Genomic DNA, 22,414 nt, shown 5'->3' with positions numbered 1-22,414 from the left:
ATGAACCAGGGGGTCCTGGATTCGATTCCAGGTCAGGGCACAGGCCCGGGTTGCAGGCTCGATCCCCGGGGGGGCAGGGGATGGTGTAGGAAGCAGCCAATCAGTGATTCTCTCTCATCATTGATGTTTCTCTCTCTCTCTCTCTCCCCCTCTCCCTTCCTCTCTGAAATCAGTAAAAATATATATTACAAAGTAAAATAATAAAATAACTATTTTATTATTTGGGGGGTGTTCCTTATTAATTTCGTTTATTTTTCCATTGCGGCTGATATCCAGTCTTAGTCCTCATTCATTCCAGGCGTGAGGCACAGACGTTAGACAACCAGGTCTGCACAGCGTGGTCCCCGATATCCCCGCACCCCCTCCCCCCCGGCCGCCTGCGCAGCTAGCACAGTCTCGTCGACTCGGTCCAGGGCTGGCAGTCACTGGGGCCCAGGGTGGGCTGGAACGGGCGCTCTCCTGGGCCAGGGGACCCTGCAGCCCTGACGTGTCAGCAGGTGACAGCCTCGCCCAGGGCTGTGGTTCTCACAATGAGGTGGGACCGGCACGTCAGCACCCCTGGGACTTGGACCCAGCCCTGACCCCTGAATCAGAAGCTCTGAGGGTGGGCCCAGCGCCCTGCACTCAACACGCCCCAGCCTCGGAGATGCTCGAGGTGTGAGGGAGCATTTGAGGGCCAGTGGGGTGGAGGTTACCAGCACCGAGGGGTGGGTGCACTCTGAGCCTCAGTCCGCTCATCTGCAGAATGGGGTGAACGGGGTGCTGCCCGCCCACCGGTGCCGCACGGCTGCTGACACCATCGCTCACTGGATTCCCCTCACCCCCCAGGCCACTCAGGCCCCGGCCATCAGCGCGTCCCGTCTTTCTCTCCGAGGCCCATGGATATGGCAGGAGGAAAACCCTGGTGTCCCTGAAGGACACGACTTCCCCACGGCACTGCCCACGCCCCACGCCCCACGCCAGGCCCTGGTGGGACCTCTGGCTGTTCAGCCTGCAGTCCGACAGCAGCTTCTCTTGCTCACGGACTGTGACGCTCCCGTCAGACCAGACCCAAGGCGGAGTGGCAGCAACAGGCACCGTCCCCCCAACAGCGCAAACCCAGGCCTGGCCGGTGGCTCAGTGGTCGGAGCCTTGTCCCGAAACACCCAGGTCGTGGGTTCGATCCCCAGTCAGGGCACATGCATGAATCAACCAACGAATGCATCAATAAGTGAACAATAAAACTGATGTTTCTCTCTCAAAATTGATTTAAAAAAACAAAGAAACACAAGCGCACACATTTGTAAAGTCATTCCGCACGTGGCGGAGGCTCAGGGTTCAGTCACAAGCGCCAGGGCTCTCGGCAGGTGCCGGCGGCTTGTCATGCACGTCCACTCAGCAGCCACGTGTGCACGTGGCGTTCACGGCTAAACACACGAAAGCCCTCCTCAGGCACGGGGCTGTCCCGTACAACACCCTGTTCTGCGAGGACACTGGCAGCCGGGGGGAGTGTCCGTGTGTGTGTACCTGCCTGCGTGCAGACAGGCCGTGTGTGACGGGAGAAGGCAGGTGCGGATGCGGCGGTGCCCAGCAGGTGAGCGTGGAGGGCATGTTCCTGGCACCCCGGTTCGAGGGCCACCCACCAACCCAGAGGCCTCAGGACACTGCGCGGGATCGAGCCTCGGCCCTCTGCCTGGACAGGGACGGGGCGGCCGGCACCCTCAGGGCTGACTGTGGCCAGACGTGACACCCCCACTGGTGCCAGCCCACGCCCAGTGTTCTCACTTTCACTGGATTTTCTAGAAATAAGACCTAGTGTTAAACACTCGAACCACATGAACAGAAATTCTCGTAAACTATAAAAACTCACTGGGATGTTAATGAGCTGTGTGCACGCGCAATCCAGAAGGTTCATCAACATCCCACTACGTACGCATGTGTGTGTGTCTGTTATGTGTGCACGCGTATGTAAATATACACGTATGTGTGCACACATATACAATCGGTAAGAAATCAGTGTCAGAATAAGTGCAAAATCTGAACTCCTCATTTTTATATTTATGGCGGCAAAGGTTAAACATCACAAACCACGATGCCCTGAATTCTGCAGCAGGCAGGATGGAGCCCAGGGACGGTGAGCACATGTGAGTACAGGTGAGCACATGTGAGTACAGGTGAGCACAGGTAAGTACAAGCAAGAACAGGTCCACATAGGCAAGCACAGGAATGCACAGCTATAGGCAAGCACAGCGAGTACAGGAAGGCACAAGTACAGGCAAGTACAGGCGAGCACAGGTAAGTACAGGTAAGTATAGGCGAGCACAGGCAAGCACAGGTGAGTACAGGTGAGTACAGGTGAGTACAGGTAAGTACAGGCGAGCACAGGTGAGTACTGGCGAGCACAGGTAAGCACAGGTGAGTACAGGCGAGCACAGGTGAGTACAGGTGAGTACAGGTAAGTGCAGGCAAGCACAGGTGAGTACAGGTGAGAAGGCAATGGCGCCTCGAGCAGGGACTGTCCGCCCTGGAGCCTCCTGGAGCCCATTTCCTCACAGCAGCCCTTGGCTTCTCAGTCAGAACCACAGCAAATCCTGCCACAGGACATTCCGTTCTCAGCCAACCAGGAGCCGAGAACCAGCACAGCCTCCCTGGGCCAGCAAGCCCTGCCCACCTCCTGCCTCCCCCCCCCCGCCCCCCCAGCCACATGGCCCGAGGCCCTCACTCCGTGCACGACCCCCAGCCATGCAGGTGCAGCCCCGGGGCTCACTGACCTCGGCAGCGCAGGGAGGGCTCCGACTGCGTTTTGGTCAGAAGAACTGGAAAGGCAGCAAGGAGAGAGTGAGGGCGAGCCGGGCTGAGGGCCGGCAGCAGCCCCTGACCAGGGCTGGGCACTCGTCAGCCTCGGGGGGCTGTCTGTCCGTCATTCTCGGGGGCTGTCTGTCGGTCAGTACAGGCCCAGTGCAGAGCGGGCTGCAGCCTGGCCTTCAGCCCCCGGAGCACAGAGCAGGTGGCCAGGCCAGCACCCCGGGAGGATGGCCCTCCCAGGAGGCAGCCCAGCCTTGGCCGCCCCAGCTCAGCCGGGGCTGGGAGGGGAGGGAGCCAGAAAGGGGCCAGGAGAGGTATGTGGACGGCCTCCGGAATGTTCTGCGTGAGGCCTTCTCTTCCCCGCGCTCCAGCGCAGGACAGCGTGTTTCCTGTCCCCAGCCTCACGGGAACCAAGTTAGAGTGGGTGCGACCTCCACACAGACGCCGCGCTCCGCCCAGGCCTGGGGCAGGTGCCGAGGGGGGTCTGGTGGGAGTTTAAGATGCTGGCCCGGCCCCAGGACCCGCGGCTCTCGGATGCCAGAGCCCGTTATGGAGGAACAGCAGTCTCTGTATCTTGTACTCAGAGGGCTGAACCCCTTCCCGGGCGCCCAGTGAGATCCGGGTTCCAGAGCCTCTGGGGGGTGGGGGGAGGCGGAGGCTGGTGCCACTAGGAGCACTGATGTCACCAACATAATTATTGTGATTTTTTATTGCAAGAACTTTTTTAAAAAGTTGAAGGTAAATAGGAAAACCTTGCATACGTCCATATTTTAAAAGCCCAGCATGCTCAATATTTGTGGAATAAAAAGGCAGCAAATATCAAGGGAGGATCTAAGAAGTCCATTTTAACAATTCTAAGGTCAAAGAATATTAAATTGGGGGGGGGGTTCTGTTTGAACAGTCAGCCTTCGTGTCCTTCAGGGACAACGGCTCACACCACAGGTCAGTCTCTTTCCCCACCACCTGCCCCTCGGCCTCCACGCTCCCGTGGCTCACACGGGGACCTCAGGCCACGCGGCCAGCTCCCACGAGGACTGAGCTGTCTCCGCATCGGCGACAGCCAAGCGCCGCGAGTGGTCGCGGGGGCTGGGGTGACTGGGCAATGCCAGGGGGCAGCGCCGTGCATGTGTCCCTGGCTTTGTGAGCGATGCCTGAGACTGGGAGCCGCTACAGGCCACGGAGAAGCCCGTCCGCACGAAGACGGGTTATGTGTGGGTTCCGGGTGGTTCCCTTAGAGGGGAGGCTCTGACGTCCTCGCCGTCCCCCCCTCTCATCTCCCGGAAGCTCACAGAGGAGGGGTAACCGGGGGGGCTCGGGGCGGGGCGAGAGGCAGCAGGACCGCCAGGGAGCGAGAGCAAGTTGGATCTGTTTCCTGCCCCGGCCCCTCTGGGTTGGACTGCATCCCAGTTGCCTGAAAACGCGCGCACCCGTCCAGCCGGTGCTGCGGGGCGTCGAGCTGAGCGTCGGAGTGGGGGCCTTGCTCCAGCGTGTTCCTGCGTGTCCCCATGTGCTCCCGCATCCTCCCATGTTACCACATGCTCCCGCGTTTTCCCATGTGCCCACAGGCTCCCACATGTTACCATGTGCTCCCGCGTTTTCCCGTGTTCTCCCACGAGTCCCCGGGGGCCTCACCTCTCTGGTTGTCCCAGGCGTAGAGCTCCTTGATGCCCAGCTCGCTGAGCGACTTGGACAGCTCCAGCTCCTCGCCCGCCACGTTGTCCCTGAGCAGCACCACGTGCTCGGGGCTCACGTCGCACTTGGCGCAGATGACGGGCAGGAGGCTGTGCAGGGGCACCTCGGGGCTCACGCGCACCACGGCCTTCTGCGTCCGCAGGTAGTTCACCACCAGGCGCACGGACTTCTGGGAGGACACACGGGGCGGGGAGCTCGGTGAGCACGTCGGCCCACGGTGGAGCCGGCCACACGCCGGATGCGGGTGCGGGAGACGGTGAGCGGCAGTTTCTCCCACAAGTCGGGGGCTCCCGGGGAGACGGCCCGCAGGACGGGGAGCAGCAATGCCCGGAGAGCACCCCCCAGCAGATGCCCCCGCCTGCTGAGCACACAGCTAACGACACGGGAGTGGGCATCGGGCAGGGCTCTCCGTGGACAGCCCAGCACACGCAGGGCCGTCCCCGGGTGCAGACCAGACTGAACATGAGGCTTTAGTACACCTTCCACGGGAAACAGCGGGAAGAGCTGTCAAAAAGTCAATGGAACGGAAAACCCTCACCACACAAGGTACCAAACTTCTGTTTAACAACCAAAATATCGCCCGGCCGGTGGCTCAGTGGTTGAGCGTCGGCCTGGGAACCAGGAGGTCAGGGTTTGATTCCCAGTCAAGGGCACATGCCCAGGTGGCAGGCTCGATCCCCAGTGGGAGGCGTGCAGGAGGCAGCCGATCCATGATTCTCTCTCTCATTGATGTTTCTCTCTATCCCTCTCCCGTCCTCTCTGAAATCAATAAAAACGTATTTTAAAAAATTCTCTCTGGCCTTTCCTGGTCACGCTCATGGCACCCAGACCCTGGTGAGTGGACACGGCAGACGTGGACTTTGTGGAGGCACCGAGGCCGACCTCAGACTAGGCCGGGGTTCCACGAATTTTCAGAAAAAAGCTGGACGGAGGGCCTCTCCACGTGTCTGGCCTGGGGTCGTGCACAGCCCTGGGCCAGCTGCCCTTGGGGTTTACCCCTGGCGGCCGGGAAGGTCGGAGCCACCTGGTGTGACAGGGCTCTCTCCTGGAACATGGACTGAACGTAGGAATTAGGGAAAACGCACCCCGAGGGTCGATGGCATCGTTAACTTTTATCAACCACCCAGACCTAGAAATTCTCAGGAGACGGATGGCTAAACCGCCATTTTTAAAAGCAGGGAATTTTGTACATATTCCAGGAACCTAAACGGATGAAATAGCGCTACTTATGAAGGGAGCTCAAGAACCACAGCAGAGCCTCATTCAAGAGGATAATAAACCGCTGGTGTTCATTTCAATCGATAACCCAAAGTCCGGAAGGACGTCCGGAAGATGTCCGTCTAATTAGCATGTCATGCTTTTATTATTATAGATGTTCTCCAATTGCAGTGAGTAGATATTTATAACAGCAAAAGTTTTTCAAAATAAAAACTCCTTCCTCCCCTCCCCGCGACCCCTGACCTCCATCTCTAAGAAGTTCACGTCTGGGTCCCGCCGGCCTCTGGGGCAAGGAGGCCTCTAGGCCTGAACCCAGTAGGGTGGCCACGGTGCTTAAGTTTCAGTGAATTAAAAGTCGGGTCTGGGGTCCCACTGGCTGCACTGCACATGCTCAGTAGCTGCATCAGTGGCTGCCACCCTGCCAGGCCCAGACTCATGGACCCTCCCATCTCTGCTGGACGTCAGATGGACGTGTCTGCTCAGACCAGGCCTCTCCTAACACGGCCCACAGCAAACAGGACTCAGTTCCGGGGACTTTAGTCTTCTCAAATAACCCCGTTTAGTGCCTACCTTTGCCTGGCATGGAAGGAGACCCTCCCCACAGCACCTGCCTGTGTCACCAAGACCCCAGGGCCCCCTGCCCCGCCACCACCCATAGCTCCCTCCCCACAGGTGTCTGTGTGTGTCACCAAGACCCCAGGGCCCCCTGCTCCTCCAACCACCCATAGCTCCCTCCCCACAGGTGTCTGTGTGTGTCACCAAGACCCCAGAGCCCCCTGCTCCCCCAACCACCCATGGCTCCCTCCCCACAGGTGTCTGCCTGTGTCACCAAGACCCCAGGGCCCCCCCCACCACCACCCATAGCTCCCTCCCCACAGGTGCCTGCCTGTGTCACCAAGACCCCAGGGCCCCCCCACCACCACCCACAGCTCCCTCCCACAGGTGTCTGCGTGTGCCCCGGGATGACCAGGCCCCCAGCCCACTGACCTCGGGCACCTTGGGGGGGCCAGGCTTGGCCTTCTCGTCGGGAACCTTCTCTTTCAGGAACACGGTGTGCACGTTCAGGGTCCCGACCAGCGTGTTTGGCTTGAAGCTCAGAGGCTGCTGGGCTTCCGGAGGCCAGACCTCCAGGGCGTGGTGGGACGGGTTCAGGTGGTTCTGCAGGCAGAGCTCCACCAGGAGGTCCATCATCGCGTGGCTGGAAGGGGAGACGGAGCGGCCATTAGGGTCTGCGTCTCCTTCCGTCCGGGACAGAACCAGCGAACCAGCGGGCGGGCGAGCGAGCAAACCCACGAAGACAGACAGTGGCCGAGCGTTAATTCTCAGGCGTGACTGTACAGCGATAGCTTTTAAAATATTTTAATTGACTTTTGAGAGAGAGAGAGGGAGAGGGAGAGAGAAACCTCAATGTGAGAGCAAAGCACTGACGGGCCGCCTCCTGCACGCCCCTCCTGGGGATGGAGCCCACAGCCCAGGCATGTGCCCTGACCGGGATCGAACCAGCGACCTCGCAGTGCATGGGATGACACCCCGCCCACGGAGCCACACCGGCCGGGCTGTACCACAATATCTTCACGTCCCCAATACTGACCAACGACCTGACCCAAAGGCAACGGGAGACCCACACCGTGTGCCTGGGAAGACAGCCACCCCCCAGTTAGCTCCGTGGGCGTGTGGGCCTGACCCCCGTGAGGGCGGCGAACACGGCGCTGACAGGAGGCCCGCGCCTCAGCCCACCGGTGGGGCTGCCACTTTTTTTAAAAATATATTTTTATTGATTTCAGAGAAGAAGGGAGGGAGAGAGAGAAACATCCATGGGCCGGGCTACTGTGGTTTATTTAAATGAGAATATTCATGTCGGGAGGACAGGGTTAAGGGTCTGATGGCAGATTATAAACTCCTCGCTTATCCGACGAGAAGGTCTCTCAGTGGCTGAGCATTGACCTATGAACCAGGAGGTCACGGTTCAATTCCCGATCAGGGCACAGGCCCGGGTTGCAGGCTTGATCCCCAGTGGGGGGCGTGCAGGAGGCAGCCGGTCCAGGATTCTCTCTCATCATTGGTGTTCCTGTCTCCCTCTCTCCCGCTCCCTTCTTCTCTGAAATCAATAAAAAAATGTATACATAAGAATCGTGAGTAAAACATGATATATTCACTGGTAAAACTCACGCACCTATTGAAGTAGTTTAAACTGTCGTATTATTGATGCTCTGGAGTCACAGTGACGCACGCGGGAAAAACGTTCCTACAACAAGGGCCGCTCTGTGAAACGACGAAGCGCAGGCCCTCTTGCGAGTGGGCCATCGTGCACGGACCCTGGGAGCCATCCCTGCTGCAGGGGCCATGGACACCCCCCGACACCCCCTCGAGATCCAGGGCAGCCCCCACTCTGCACCCGAGCCCTTCCCCGGGACAATGGCACCAGGGGGTGCCCTGAGGAGCAGGCCCCGATACTTCCCTGGGACGCTATTTGGGAGCAGCTGGGCCTCGCCCCCCACCCCGCATCCTGGGCAGACCCTGAGGCCTGCAGCAATGCTCCCCAAGGTTTTGTTCACCTGCCCCATAAAATAATTTTGAAAATGTATGTAGCCCTTTGCCCATGAAAGTGTCACCTACAATTTTCATTATAAAGCTCAAACTGTAATATGAAAGTCATGATAAAGTCCAGTAGGACCTGAAAACTGACTTTTAAAAACAAACCTGCCCTGGCCGGTTTGGCTCAGTGGATAGAGCATCGGCCTGCGGACTGAAGGGTCCCAGGTTCGATTCCAGTCAAGGGCATGTACCTTGGTTGCGGGCACATCCCCAGTGGGGAGTGTGCAGGAGGCAGCTGATCGATGTTTCTCTCTCATCGATGTTTCTAAGTCTCTATCCCTCTCCCTTCCTCTCTGTAAAAAATCAATAAAATATATTTTTTTAAAAAAATAAAAATAAAAATAAACCTGGCACATCACCATTTCCAGGGTATTCATGGGAATAAAAACACTCGGGGTCACGTGACCGTGACTGTCGCCCATTTGTAAGTACCCGAACAAACGGCTTCTTAAAGTTTAAACACTTTACGTCCGTCCTTGTTCTCCTTGTTTTCCTGGACTCTCCTGCCGCAGGAGGATGCAAATATATTTTCACGTTTGAAAGACTTCGGCACTGATCATTCTATCGCACTCGCTACAATAAAAACTGTCTAAACACTTAAATTCAAAGTTTTGTTTCCCTGTGACTTGGTTAAAATGTTTAATTATAAAGTGGTTAGTAATGACAGAAGCAGTAACACAGAACCGATCAAACAATATAATTATGACATATTTTGATAAATATTAAGCCTCAAACTAGAAACTCTACTGGTGATAAAACTTCACGTTTTGATGGAAGGAGGCTGCGCCTTTTGTGGGGAAAGAGGTGCAAGTGACCTTGGCCACGTGACCCGGGGGACCAGAGCTCAGGACGGGGTGGGAGCCACAGGCCTGGGGATCGAGTCCCTTACATTTAACACCCGTGGGTCCCATTTTCTTTCTTTTTAATTATTATTTTTTTAATGTCTGTTCATTGATTTCAGAGAAGAAGGGAGAGGGAGATAGAAACTTCAACGATGAGAATCATTGATCGGCTGCCTTGTGCACGCCCTCCACTGGGGATGGAGCCCGCAACCCAGGCCTGTGCCCTGACCGGGAATCGAACCCAGGCCTCCTGGTTCACAGGCCGATGCTGAACCACTGAGCCCCACCGGCCGGGCGACTTCGTCCTCTAAACCGGGGTTCAGAGAATGGACTGCGGGCGGCATGTACCTCCATGGCCAGCCTGGGAGGACCTGTGAGGGTCAGTCCAGGAGGCTGCCCCCGGCCGTGGAACTTCAGCGCCCAGGACACGGGTACAGACTAGTGGCTGGTCACCTGCTTGGAGGGGGCCCCGGCCTGCACCCCTGGTCTGAGTCCACCTCCTGCCGACCTGGGCAGCGCGTCCCTCCGCTCAGGGCGGCGGGGACCCGGGGCCCATCCACCGTCCTCCCGGGCGAGGCCCTGCAGTTGGCGGCCGGTCGCGCCCGGCCCTTACCTCCCGCTGACCACGCTCCTCCGCTCCAGCCCGCTGGGCAGCACCACCGTGAGGTCCAGCGCCCGCTCCCGCAGGTTCTCCTTCATGTGCAGCAGGTTCTGCTGGCGCCCGGGGGACGCGCTGCGCTGCGGGCTCGGCGCCCTCTGCCCGGTCGGGGTGGCGGCCTTCCCCGGGGGAGGCGGGGCGCGAGCCTTCATCTTCCTCCTGAGGGGCGACAGGAGACCAATGAAGCACCGCGTCCAGCTCGGGCAGCAAGGACATGGCGGCCAGCAGCGCTGTCCTCCTCGCTCCCAGCAGCCACCTCCCTCGGCAGTGCCTCCGAGCAGCGCTGCGGACATCAGTCAGCGGGCACGTTCACAAGGATCTATTGTTACTGATTTCGGGGGGGGGGGGGGGAGAGGGAGAGAGAGACATCAATGATGACCGAATAATTGATCAGCTGCCTCCTGCACGCCCCCCACTGGGGATGGAGCCCACAACCCGGGCCTGTGCCCTGACCGGGCATCGAACCGTCATCTCCTGGCTCATAGGTCGACGCTCAACCACTGAGCCGCCCCAGCCGGGCTGTGCGCAGTTTTACAAAGTCCTCATGACAACAGCGGCCGGGCACAAAACTGAGAAACAACAGGACGACCGTCTAGTTGACAAACACCAAACACACACTTCCAGGTTCTACTGGTAACACAACCTGAACCCGGCTGCCAGCGATGCCCTTCCTGGGAAAAGAAGTGGCTCCAACCTTGACCCGACAGCGCTCTCAGAACACGGACAATTACGAAGAGCAGAGGGCCCGGCCTGCGGGGCTCGGTGGGTGAGCGTCCACCTATGAAACAGGAGGCCACGGCTAGATTCCCCTGAGCGGGCTCGATCCCCAGTGGGGGGCGTGCAGGAGGCAGCCGATCCACGATTCTCTCTCATCACTGATGTTTCTCTCTCCCTCCCCCTCCCCCCTGCCCCTCCCCCTTCCTCTCCCCCTCTGAAATCAATAAAAACATATTTTAAAAAGAAAACAGAGGAATGTTTCTGGAAGAAAGAGCCCCCACGTGCTCCCCACAGGGGCCGTTTCTGGGGTCGAGATGGGAGCGAGCAGCACCTCTGGGTCACCATGGACGTCGTCACCCCCCCCCCCAGCAGGCGGTGCCCAGGCTCCAGGGTGAATGCAGCCCCGGCTCTGGTCCCTGGTCCGTCACACGGAGGACGTGCGGGGGCGACATCAGGACAAACTGAATCAGCCAGAAGGCCCGTCCCGCCCACCCCGGGCCGGCCACTGCGAGGCAGGAGCTGTAGCAAGAGGGGCCCTCGTGTCCCCGCACGACCTTCCTGCTTTTCCACCTTCTTTCCAGCCACACTCTCCCTTCTCAGCCCCCCCCCCCCCCCGCAGGGGGTTCTGACACCCCAACGCGTCACCCACTCCGAGAACAGGTCGGAACACTTCCCGCCTCCTCCGGGCGTTCAGTGAGGCGCCTCCTGCCTTTGTCTGGGCGCTTTATTCTCTGCAGAAGTGTGCACGGGGGGGGGGGGGGGGGGGGGGGGTGTTACACACACACGTATCTACATGCACTCATTACACACGAGAGCCTGTTTTACACAGGCCCATGGTGTCTGATAGTAACAACGAGCACTTCCTAAACTTCAGGACCTGGGCTCTGCATGACCTGGGACGGCACCTCACTCAGCCCTCAAAACACTGCAGCTGAGAAAACAGCGTCCCAGGGTCGCAGCGCTGAGAAGCTCACGGGGCAGGTGTCAGAGCAGACACAAGGGGAGTGCCCGACGCCCCCTTCCCTCTCCCAGCTCCCCCTTCTCTCCCGTCCCCGCTCCCCTCTCTCTCTGCCCCCTTCCCGCTCCCTCTCCCCCGCCCTCTCCCCCCTGCCACCGGCTCTGGTTAGAGGACCCACAAGGAGGGAGCTAGCCCTCAACAGGTTAGATTCTCCCCAGAACAGCCCTGCCTGGGGCACTCACGCCTCAGGTGTCAGAGGTAGGCATCCATTTCCAGAAATCTATCCTCAGGAAATCACCCCACAAGCAAGCTCAGTGAGAGGTTCAGAGATGCCCTGAGATAGCCTGGCCGCAGGTCAGGAAGAGACAGTTTCAATACACGATTGTGCCTGCAAACACTGTGAAACCAGTCAGGTACACTGTACAAGAATGTAGTATGAAATGACAAAATGTTCCATACAGGTTTGTTAGAAAACAAGCTCCAAAATATGTATGTGCCCAGAGAGGGAGCGGGCACAGCTGTGCGAGGTTTCAGAGGCCGACCTCTGGGGCCGTGACTCAGCGGTGGGAGGAGGAAGGGGTGTCCCACATTTCACACATGGAAAGGTCCAGACAGAGAAGAGCCGGCGCCTGGCTCGGGTTGAGCGCTGACCTTGAACCAGGAGGTCAGGGTTCGATTCCTGGTCAGGGTTCGACGCCCGGGTTCTGGCCCGATCCCCAGTGTGGGGCGTGCAGGAGGCAGCCGATCCATGATCCTCTCATCACTGATGCTCTATCTCCCTCTCCCTCCCCTTCCTCTCTGAAATCAATGAAAAGGTATATATTTAAAAACACGCAGCACCCCGCATGGCGCCTACGGCCCTGAGCTTTCTGCCGCGAGCACCCACCTGCCCCCCTTGGCACCCGGAAGAGCAAGGTCCCCCTGTGCAGGCCTCACACATGCTGCTCGCTCCTCTCTCGCCTCCTCCCAGTCTGTCCCCCACAAGTGTCCCCAGAAAGCCTTCCCCCCAGAACCAGGCCCGCCCACCACGGCCTGTGCCCCCAGAAAGCCTTCCCTGGGAACCAGGCCCGCCCAGCGCGGGGTCTCACGGGCCCCTTCACAGGGCCTCTCCCTCTGTGCTTTCCTGGGCTGGGATTCGGCGCCGCCCACTTTTGGGAGCCACTAAGACAGGAAATGTGTGGACACAGGCCCCCCTGCGTTCAGAGCTCGTGGATGGGGAGACAGGACCGGCTTCCAGAGAGGCCCCCGAGCCCCCCACGCCCGGCATCCTGTCCTGGCTCCTGGCTCCACGTCCAACAACTGGCTTTTCAGCTCCGAGTGCCGTGCCTCTGAGCCAGCACCTCGGGCACAGCGTGCCTTCCAGGCTCAAGACAACATCACGTGACAGGTCTGCCTCCCCCTTTACAGGGGGGGATGGCCAAGGAACCCCGTGGCCGGAGGAGCAGGGACGGGGGACCCCACAGATGGAGGAGTAGAGACGGGGGACCCCGCAGATGGAGGAGCAGAGACGGGGACCCCGTGGCCGGAGGAGAATGGCAGCCGGGATCTCTACGCAGCTGCCCTGGCCATGAGCACCCCTGCCTGTCTCCTTCCTCATTTCCTGGAAACAGGACCTTGGCGTGGAGCTGGGGGTAAGGGGAAAGTCAGGCAGTGCCCCTGCCCCCAGGGAAGGGGACGGTCTGGCTCTCAGTGGAGGACACAGCCCCCGCTGTGATGGGTGATGTGGGTCTCGGTCAGAGCCCCGAGAACAGTCAGAGCCCCTCCAGCATCCTCAGAGCTCACAGGTCAGGGAGCAGAGAAGAGGCGGAGCCAGGGGGCTGGGAGGGACGTGCCCAGGGCTGAGCTCAGGGCCAGTGCTCAGGGTCCCCCATGCCTCAGGGCCAGGGGCTCCCGGAGGATCTGGTGCAGCTGTGGGTACCCCCCAGGCACGATGCACCTTAGCAGACCTCTGCGGGGCGGGCTCAGGGACCGGGAGAGCCTGTGATAGCTCCCCCCGGCGTCGGGCACCTCCAACATCGGGCCTGGTCTCCCCAGGACAAGACGCCTTCTCATCAGTGAGAAACAGCGGAGGTCCCGATGCTCTCCCACCACCTGTGCTTGGAAAACAAAACTGGGGCCACGGAAACCATTCAACCTGAGACCCAGACACACAGGGCTATGAGACTGCCACACGGAGGCCAGGCTCACGCAGGGAGAACAGCCCGCACTCTTCCAGCAAACCAGGAAATGGGTTTCCCTTAAAAACACCGTGTTCCCTGCAGCCTAGGGCCGTGGTCGGCAAACCGCGGCTCGTGAGCCACATGCAGCTCTTTGGCCCCTTGAGTGTGGCTCTTCCACAAAATACCACGTGCGGGCGCGCACATACAGTGCGATTGAAACTTCGTGGCCCATGTGCAGAAGTCGGTATTTTGTGGAAGAGCCGGTATTTTGTGGAAGAGCCACACTCAAGGGGCCAAAGAGCCGCCTGTGGCTCGCGAGCCACGGTTTGCCGACCACTGGCCTAGGGCACCATCTCCCTGCAGAGGTCCCAGCGCCAGCGCCCGCCAGCCAGCCCTGCGCGCCCATCAGGAAGGTCTGCTCAGAGCCAGGAGCCCCGCCAGGCGGAGCGGCCCAGCAGGTGGCGGGGGAGCCCGTTTCCTCCCGAGAGGACAGGGAGCCGGGCGGGCGGGGCTCAGGGTCGAGCATCGACCTATGAACCAGGAGGCCACGGTTCGATTCCTGGTCAGGACACATGCGCGGGCTGCCCAGTGTGGGGCCTGCGGGAGGCAGCTGATCCATGATTCTCTCCCATCACTGTTTCCTTCTGTCTCTCCCTCTCCCTTCCTCTCTGAAATCAATAAAAAAATAAAAATAAATTTAAAAAAAGAGCTGAGCAGGGCGTGGTGTCAGGTCCAGCCGGCGGGGTGATGGCGGATTAGAGCCGCGTGGGGAGCGGGGGCGGCCTGGCTCAGAGGCGGCGCTGCCGGACGGGGGGGGGGGGGGGGGGGGGGGGGGGGGCACTGAGTAGCTGTCGCTGTGCGAGCAGCGTCGCCCTCGGGACTAACAAGGAAAGAACAACCACCTCCGTCTCCCGAGGTCCGAGGAGCCGCCAGCCCCCGGGACGCCCAGAACAGCCTCCGTCTGCAGCGGATGCATTCGCACCCGGACTCACGGCAGCAGATTCCGCGGTGCTGAGCGGCCGGGGACGCTGTTAGCCCCGACGGGAAGGGCTTCGCCTCCTGGACAGGATTCCCAGACGCAACCCCAGCAGCTCCCGCACCCACCAGCTCGCCCAGCGCCAGGCTCGCGGGGCCCGGGGACACGGTCTCCCGCCCATCGGGCCCCTGTGCCTGGAGGAGAAGGAGCGGCTCCCACAGACCAGCAGGTGTGACTGCTTCGCCTGCCCCCTCCTGCACCCCCTCTCTCTCCCCCGTCCCCCGTCCCCCGTCCCCCGTGGTGAAGGCGAGGCCCAGCAGAGCCAACGCCACGGGAAAGGCTCGCGTCCCACACAACTGGGCGGCGCTGCCCCGAGGGTGACCACTTATCCAGGGGAAGGGAACAGATCGGAGGAGGAAACTTACTGATTCCCGAACCACCGGGCCATGTTTGCACACATGCCAGCCGCCAGCCCGGCCGCAGCGGCTCCCTGGGCCCCTCAGTCCCCGGAGCGGAGAACAGACGCGGTTCCCAGACCAGGAGCGGGAGGCGAGGAGCAGCGCAGAGGCCTGGGGCCCCGCCAGCTCGTGACTTATTCATGCAGGTGCCACCCGATGCGGGGCGTGCGCCGGGGCGCCCACCGACGGCTGTGCCGTCCGCCACACGTCCAGCACCGGGAACCGCACGCAGCCCCGGCTCACTCGCTCAGTCGCCAACACCCTACACCAGCGCGTGCGCGGGGAAGAGAAGAGGCTGCCGGGAGGAAAGGCCGAGCGGGTCCGACAGAGGCTGGGCCCCCGCGGCTCTCACAGGCCGCCCGCCAGCGCTGGGGGCGCTGCCAGGAGTGATGTGGGGCGCGATGCGGGAACCGGCTCTGGGCCGAGGGGCGGCCAGGCAGCCTGCGCAGCCAGCGCCCGCACCGGCAGACCGCCCGGCGTGCCCAGGCCTGGTGCCACCTCCTTCTGTCGAGGAGAGTTTACTTTTCTCCCCCCCGCCTCCCCCAAACCCCCGTGCGGGCAGCACCTTGTCTCCACAGCCCGTCTCCGCTCAGAGCGCTTGCCCGGCTGAGGGCTATTCAGTTTCCACCACATTCCACCGTCCCGGCGTCACCGGGCGCTGCCCAACAGATAACTCGCAGGCGGACACGCCTTCCAGCCTGACACACAGTGCCCAGGGTCCCAGCCAGGGCAGGGGGGTCCCAGCCAGGGCAGGGGGGTCCCAGCGAGGGCACGGGGGTCCCAGCCAGGGCACGGGGGTCCCGGCGGGGGTACAGGGTCCCAGTGAGGGCACGGGGGTCCCAGCCAGGGCAGGGGGGTCCCAGCGAGGGCACAAGGGTCCCAGCCAGGGCACGGGGGTCCCGGCGGGGGTACAGCAGACTTGGGGGAAGGATCTGGCTGCCAGGATATCACCGCCCCTGAGGGCCCGCAATTTCAGTGTGAGCTTCAGCGTCACCTGAGCTCACTGTCCCTGGCCAGCTGAACCCAGAGTTCTGGTCGACCCCCTTGTCCCCCCGGGGAAGCCTGGCCAGTCCCACTCAGCCCCGAGGAGTAAGGAGTGTGCTGCCCCTCAGATGCCCTCGAAAGACACCAGCCTCCTCTGAGCTTCCTCTGCCCCCTCCCGCCCTGCCACCCTCCAGGACTGGAACTTTGGGCCCCAAAGCCATGAAGGGCCCTCAAGCCACACAGTCCCCGCCGCCATTCCCAACGGCCCTGCCTGGTGCGTTGCCCCCTCCTCCTCCTCCCACACCTCCGTCCTCTCCCTCCCCAGAGGGGGCCGAGCAGCAGGGAGTGGGGGGTGAGCGGCGGGGGGGTGGGGGGGGTTCAGGTTGAGCTGGGCCTGGAGGAGGTCATGGTTGGGTTCCCAGTCAGGCACATGCCCAGGCTGTGGGCTCCATCCCCAGTGTGGGGCGTGCAGAGGCAGCCAATCCATGATTCCCTCTCATCACTGATGTTTCTCTCTCCCTCTCCCTTCCTCTTTGAAATCACTAAGAAAATGTTTTTTTAAAAATGGAAATGCCCGAGAGAGAGAGAGAGAGAGAGAGAGAGAGAGAGAGAGCAGTAATTCAGGTACCGGACCACTGCACCCACCACCGAGGGCCGGCTCCTGCCTCTCCCTCCCTGGAAGTGGGTGGAGGAGGGCGAGGCCTGGCCTCCATCTGGAAGGACCAAGAGGGGCCCCCCCAGGAGAACCCGCCCCTCAGGCGCCCCTGAGCCGGGGGCACCCACCAGTCTCATTTCCCAAAGGAAATAGCAGCCGCGTTTTCACGCCTTTCTCCTAAATGCCATCCCGCTCCCTCCGGGCTGTGGGCCACCGGGAGCCTGTGCCCGCACCTACCAGGGAAGCTCCCGGACAGACGAGGGCGCTGAATGATAAAGTCACGGAAACGACCCTGCGTCACTGCGGACACAAACACGGGAGCCGGCGCCGGGTACACGGGAGATGGGAGAGGAAATGAAGGCCCCGTCACTTCGCCCTTGAAGGCTCCATAGCGACAGCTCACAAACATTCACTGAACCAGAATTGCTCACGGTCTGAGCATCACACTTTGGGGAGGAACAGGCGGCTAATGGCTTGGATGGACAGCAAACCTCTGGGTTTCACAGCAGCTCCAGGAGGGCGTGCTGGCTCATTAGCACAGAATTCTGCTCCAAAGACCCTCAGGAAAACCCCAGGTTCCCCTGCCCCACCCTGCAGCTGGCACGGAGCAGGAAATACCAACCGGTTGCCCGGCCAGTGTGGCCCAGTGGACAGAGCGCGGGCCTGCGGACTGAAGGTTCAATTCCCGGTCAGGGCACAGGCCCGGGTTGCCGGCTTGATCCCCAGTGTGGGGCGTGCAGGAGGCAGCTGAGCCACGATTCTCTCTCATCATGGATGTTTCTCTCTCCCTCTCCCTCTCCCTTCCTCTCGGAAATCAATAAAAATATATATTAAAAAAATATCACCCGTCTCCCACGGCCAGAGAGGGGGGCCAAGCGCGGGAAGACGGGGCGATCACCCGGGGCAGCACGTTGCTTTCCGTTCCAGGAGCCGCACACGGGCCCTTTCTCCTTCGGTGGGAACAGGAGCGCGGCCGGATTAAGTTCCTTCAGCGAAGTGTGAGAAAGAGGAACAAAGCCGGGTGGGAATGCGAGGACCCGCCCTGCAGAGCCGAGGAGTGGGGAGCGGTGGGAGCCACGGGCGTGAAATGCATCCGCGGCTGATAAGCCGTCAGCCGGCCTCGTCCTGCCCCTTTTGTCAGCGCCTGAAAAGCAGCGAAACCTGACAACAGGCTGGCGGCAGCGCCAGCCGCTGGCACCGAGCAGCCCGAGAGGTTCCCAGGAACGCGAACCGGCCCTCTGACCAGAGCCGGGCCCTGGGCTCAGAGAGAGAGAGAGAGAGAGAGAGAGAGAGAGAGAGAGAGAGAGAAAGAGAGAGAGCCGATGCCCCGCGGGGTCTCCTGCGAACGTCTGATTTCCGAGCCTGGGGTTCGCAGAATTTCATTGCCCTCAGGCAGTTGCTGCAAACAAACTCGTGCCTGTGGGCTATGAAAACAGCCCCACCATGGACTTCCTGCCTCTGCTAACAAACAGAACTTTCAGAAGAGAGAAACCAAGGACCTCCTATACCTCCCTGCACAGCCCGCGGGCAGGGCAATAGGGCAGTGAAGACCTGAGGAGTGGGGAGGGCCGGGGGAGGGGGAGGAAGTGGGAGATATCTGTAAGACTATCAACAAGAAAGCAAAAATTTAAAAAATAAAGCATATCAGGAAGGAAAGTCTAAAAACGTAAAAATAAACGGAACTTTCAGCACCGCAATCCCAGGGAATGGCACTGCGCTTAGGGTGACGTTTTCTGCAGCCAGGGGCCCCAAAGCCGCAGCGGGCTGGAGAGGAAGGCACAGGCCGAGCTGCAGGCGGGTCAGTCAGCCTCGATGGGGGCGATTTCGGCCCCGAGAGCTCAGTGCTGGCGCCTTTAATTCTCCCCTGAAAATATGACACCCGATAGCCTCCCGGGACACTGGTGCTCAAAATAGGGCCCAGCCTGCAGCCGTCCCAGGAACCTGAGCTGGGGGCTCTGGCTCCAGCCTCCGACCTGCCGCCTCACCCGGCGCCGCGGCCCAGCAGCCAGGCCTGCTTCCCAGTCACCGGCACCGAGCTCAGTGCCTGAGACCCCGGGAGAGGCCCCGCGGCCTGTGCCACCCGCACGCTGCCAGCCCCCCAGCCCCGCACAGGGCCTGCCACTGCCCCTGGGGCTCCCTGTCCTCCTGGAAAAGGAGAGAAAGGAGTGGGGGGCGGGGCGGGGAGTGTCCTCCCTGTCACTGCTCCCAATAGAGAGGAGGATTCTGACCCGGGGAAAGGGCAGACAGCAGAGGCTGACTGGGAGGGGTGGGGGGGGAGGGGGTTAGGGGAGGGAAGGGGCTCAGAGACCTGGGGAGAGAAATGAATTTTGCAGGGGAGTGGCCTCCCAAGAGTGGTGCATGCAGCAGGTGGCCAGCAGGGGGTGCCTGCAGGGAGGGCAGGCTGGGTGAGGAGGGAGCCGCAAGCTGGGTGTGTGTAGGAGGGTGGAGGGGGGGTCTGTGTGTTGGGGGGGTGTGGGGGGCATGTATGGGGGGCATGTGTGTGGGGGGTGGGCATGTGTGGGGGGCGTGGGGGGCATGTGGGGGGCGTATAGGGAGGGCATGTATGTGGGGGGCATGGGGGGGCAGTGTGGGGGGTGCGTGGGGGGCATGTGTGTGGGACAGCCTGTGTGGGGCGCATGCACTCAGCAAGGCCCTCCCCCTTCCCTCCTGGTGAGCGGGGCCCCTTCGGACTTCACCAGCTCACAGCCGCACCGGATCCCTGTGGTGCTGGGTCCCTGCACACCAGGTGCCAGCGTGGAGCCCTGGGTGAGCTCACTGCCAGGCGGAGTGGGCGGGGTCCCTCTGCAGCTCCGGCTCCCACCGCCGCGTGGAACAGGGACACCGAAGCCCAGGGAAGGGGGGTGGGGCGCGGTGTGTAGGGAAGAGAGGAACAGGCCAGGGGCGGCCAGGGGCACTTAGGAAACCAGGTGTGTCTGCAGAGGGGGGCGGCCGTTCAGGCCTTTGCCCGCCTCCACCTGCTTGCCCCCCAGCCCCAGGGGCCCCGTGGACCCCACCCCGCCCGCATCACTCCCAGACGCGGGGCGCCCCGTCTCCCTCTTAACATTTGAGCTTGCTGGGGCCCTGCTGGGCTGAGCAGCACCTTTGTCCTTCCCGCCCAGGTTCAAGTCCACGCCAGCTGTTCCCCTAACACCTCACCTGGCCTGCAGGGGGCGCCCCCCTCCTCGCAGTTTTTCTCTGACAACCCTCTCCTTGCCATCTGCTTCTTTCTCATCAAAACCAAAATGATAGTGCGCGGGGCCTGGCACAGGGGAGTCCGTTCGTCCGCCTGAGCTCCCGGGGCTCCCCTTCTCTGGACCCAGAACCCGCCACCCAGCCCCGAAACCTACCACAATGGGACTTGGGACCATTTAATGACGCTTAATGTTAAAATGTAACCGTTTCCCAGCTCGAGTCTAATCTGTTAAAAAACAGCAAAGCTTCGCCCCAGATGGCATCACGCAGTGGTTGAGCGTCAACCTATGACCAAGGAGATCAGGGTTCGATTCCTGGGGTCAGGGCACAGGCCCGGGTTGTGGGCTCGATCCCCAGTGGGGGGCGCGCAGGAGGCAGCCGATCAGTGATTCTCTCTCCTCGTGGATGTTTCTATCCCTCTCTCCCCCTTCCTCTCTGAAATAAAATATATTTTCCTTTAAATAAAATATACTAAGCCAAGCCTTTACAGACTTCTCCACATCTCGCACGAGCTTGTCTGCCGTGACCCTACAGAGAGTTACAGGAAGCTTTACAAAGGCCACGAAACAGTGCGAACGGCAGCGACGGTGCAACAACTCGGTTACGGCCGAGTCCGCTCCCAGGCCTGGGTCCCAGTGCAGTGCCCCGACCGGAAGTCCTTTTCCCGTTAGAGGAGGCCACGGGGACGGGTCACGCCGCAGGCCTGCGTGCTGCCACTCGCCTTAGAAAGCCCACTGTGGCTTTAGAACCGCCGTCCTACTTCCTCCTCGCACAGCACCCCTGAACGCTTCGCGGGGCGCCGTTCAAAAGCCACCTCTGCCCACATGTCAGCCATGGAAGCGAGCGCTGTGCCAGGGGGGGCGCTCCTGCAGGGCGTCCTTCAGAACGGGGCGCGGGCGGGACAACGGCGATACTTACATGGCGTTTTGGATCATGACCGGGTCCCCACGAAGGATTTACATCCTTGGAGCTTCCGGGTTCCTCCTCTGTGTGAAGCCGTGGGGACTGCGAGGACCCGGGACACAGCCAGGGGGAGGGCTGATGTCACAGGGGGCTTTGTTGGCTCGCCAGGCCTCCCGGGGCTCTTGCCCCTCAGATGCCAGAGGGCAAAGTGGGTCCCACCGCGGCAGCTGGAGCCGACAGCCAACGGGCCCAGGGCGGACGCCAGGCCCTTTGCCAGGCCTTTCCCTGCCCAGCTTGGTGCCCAGGCGTCCCCAGAGGGCAGCGCCCACCCAGCCCCAACCTGCTGGCTTGGAGAGCCCCCGCCCGCCTCGCAGACGGGGCTGGTTTGACTGTAGTCGGTTTGTTCACCTCCCACTGGCAGGGCTCAGAGTGTGGGCGCTGGGTGGCCAACTTCCCTGGTTGGCAAGTTAGGGGACGGGGAGGGTCCGCACAGACGAACAAAACCATCCGTGACCAACGAATGCTCCGAGCAATTTCCATCACGGAGGAGTGACTGTATGAAGATTTTGTTATTTTTTAAATTATTTGTATTGATTTCAGAGGAAGGGAGAGGGAGACAGAAGCATCGATGGTGAGAGGGGATCATTGATCAGCTGCCTCCTGCACACCCCACACTAGGGATCAAGCCTGCAACCCGGGCCTGTGCCCTGACCGGAAATCCAACCATGACCACCTGTTTCACAGGTCAAAGCTCAACCACTGGGCCACGCCCACCTGGCTATCTTACGATTTTGAATTACCCTCTACCCAGGCTCCGTGTGGGTGAAATGCATAGCAACACCACCCCTGCTTCAGAGAGCTGGTTACACAGTCCCAGCACCAGTGCCTGACCCCAGAGGCCTGGCCTCGGAGGAGAGGTCACTGCTGCTCACCAGTCCAGGCACCTAGCTCCGGACAGGGGGGGCCGGCTCTGATCTAGCCCCGTCCCCCCCAGGAAAGTCCTAGGTCAGTGATGGCGAACCTTTAGAGCTCGGCGTGTCAGCATTTTAAAAACCCTAACTTCACTCTGGCGCCGTGTCACATATAGAAATTTTTTGATCTTTGCAACCATAGTAAAACAAAGATTTATATTTTTGATATTTATTTTATACATTGAAATGCCATTTAACAAAGAAAAGTCAACCAAAAAAATGAGTTCGCGTGTCACCTCTGACACGCGTGTCAGAGGTTCGCCATCACTGTCCTAGGTCAACACATTCAGGTTGAATCACTAAGTGCACAAACCGATGCGCAAATGAACTCGCGGGCCACCCGGCACAGCACGTCACACCCTCTCGCACTGTTCGGGGATAACTACAGTTCAGTGAACCCCTGTGATCGGGACCGTGTTTTCACGCAGCCCAGCCTTCTCTTGAGCATGTTATTCGGGACAATTTCACGTCTAAACGCACCGGGACCTAAAGGAGCCCCGCGCTGGGGAGGACGTCCACGCAGACGCCTGGGCCACGGGCACATCTGTCAGAGGCGCCAAGAGCGTGGGGCGTCCAGATTCCAGAGGAAACAGGGTTCCCACAGCTCCTGATCTGCACTCAGAGGAGTGGGCTCCTGCTCCCGGCGGCAGAG

The 22,414-nt window shown here is 60.8% G+C and overlaps 1 protein-coding gene across 4 annotated transcripts in view; it reads right to left on the bottom strand.

The window, feature by feature from the left end:
* The window catches only part of COBL (cordon-bleu WH2 repeat protein), a 100,459-nt gene that overhangs the window by 51,784 nt on the left and 26,261 nt on the right, over window positions 1-22,414 (bottom strand). For all 4 annotated transcript variants that reach the window (XR_013996584.1, XM_081102160.1, XM_081102159.1 and 1 more), the window contains exons 2-5: window positions 9,745-9,948; window positions 6,682-6,892; window positions 4,417-4,645; window positions 2,751-2,795 (exon numbers count right to left, since the gene is read on the bottom strand). Coding sequence is in view for 3 of the 4 variants with exons in the window: in XM_081102160.1 (XP_080958286.1) it covers window positions 2,751-2,795; window positions 4,417-4,645; window positions 6,682-6,892; window positions 9,745-9,948 (689 nt within the window). In the remaining variant the exon portion in view is untranslated. The remainder of the gene's footprint in view (window positions 1-2,750; window positions 2,796-4,416; window positions 4,646-6,681; window positions 6,893-9,744; window positions 9,949-22,414) is intronic.

This window comes from Myotis nattereri (assembly GCF_964212035.1).
Source record: "Myotis nattereri genome assembly, chromosome: 11".
NCBI classification, from domain to species: domain Eukaryota; kingdom Metazoa; phylum Chordata; class Mammalia; order Chiroptera; family Vespertilionidae; genus Myotis; species Myotis nattereri.
Note: the sequence above shows the minus strand (reverse complement) of the source record. Positions and strands in the feature narration are given on the sequence as shown.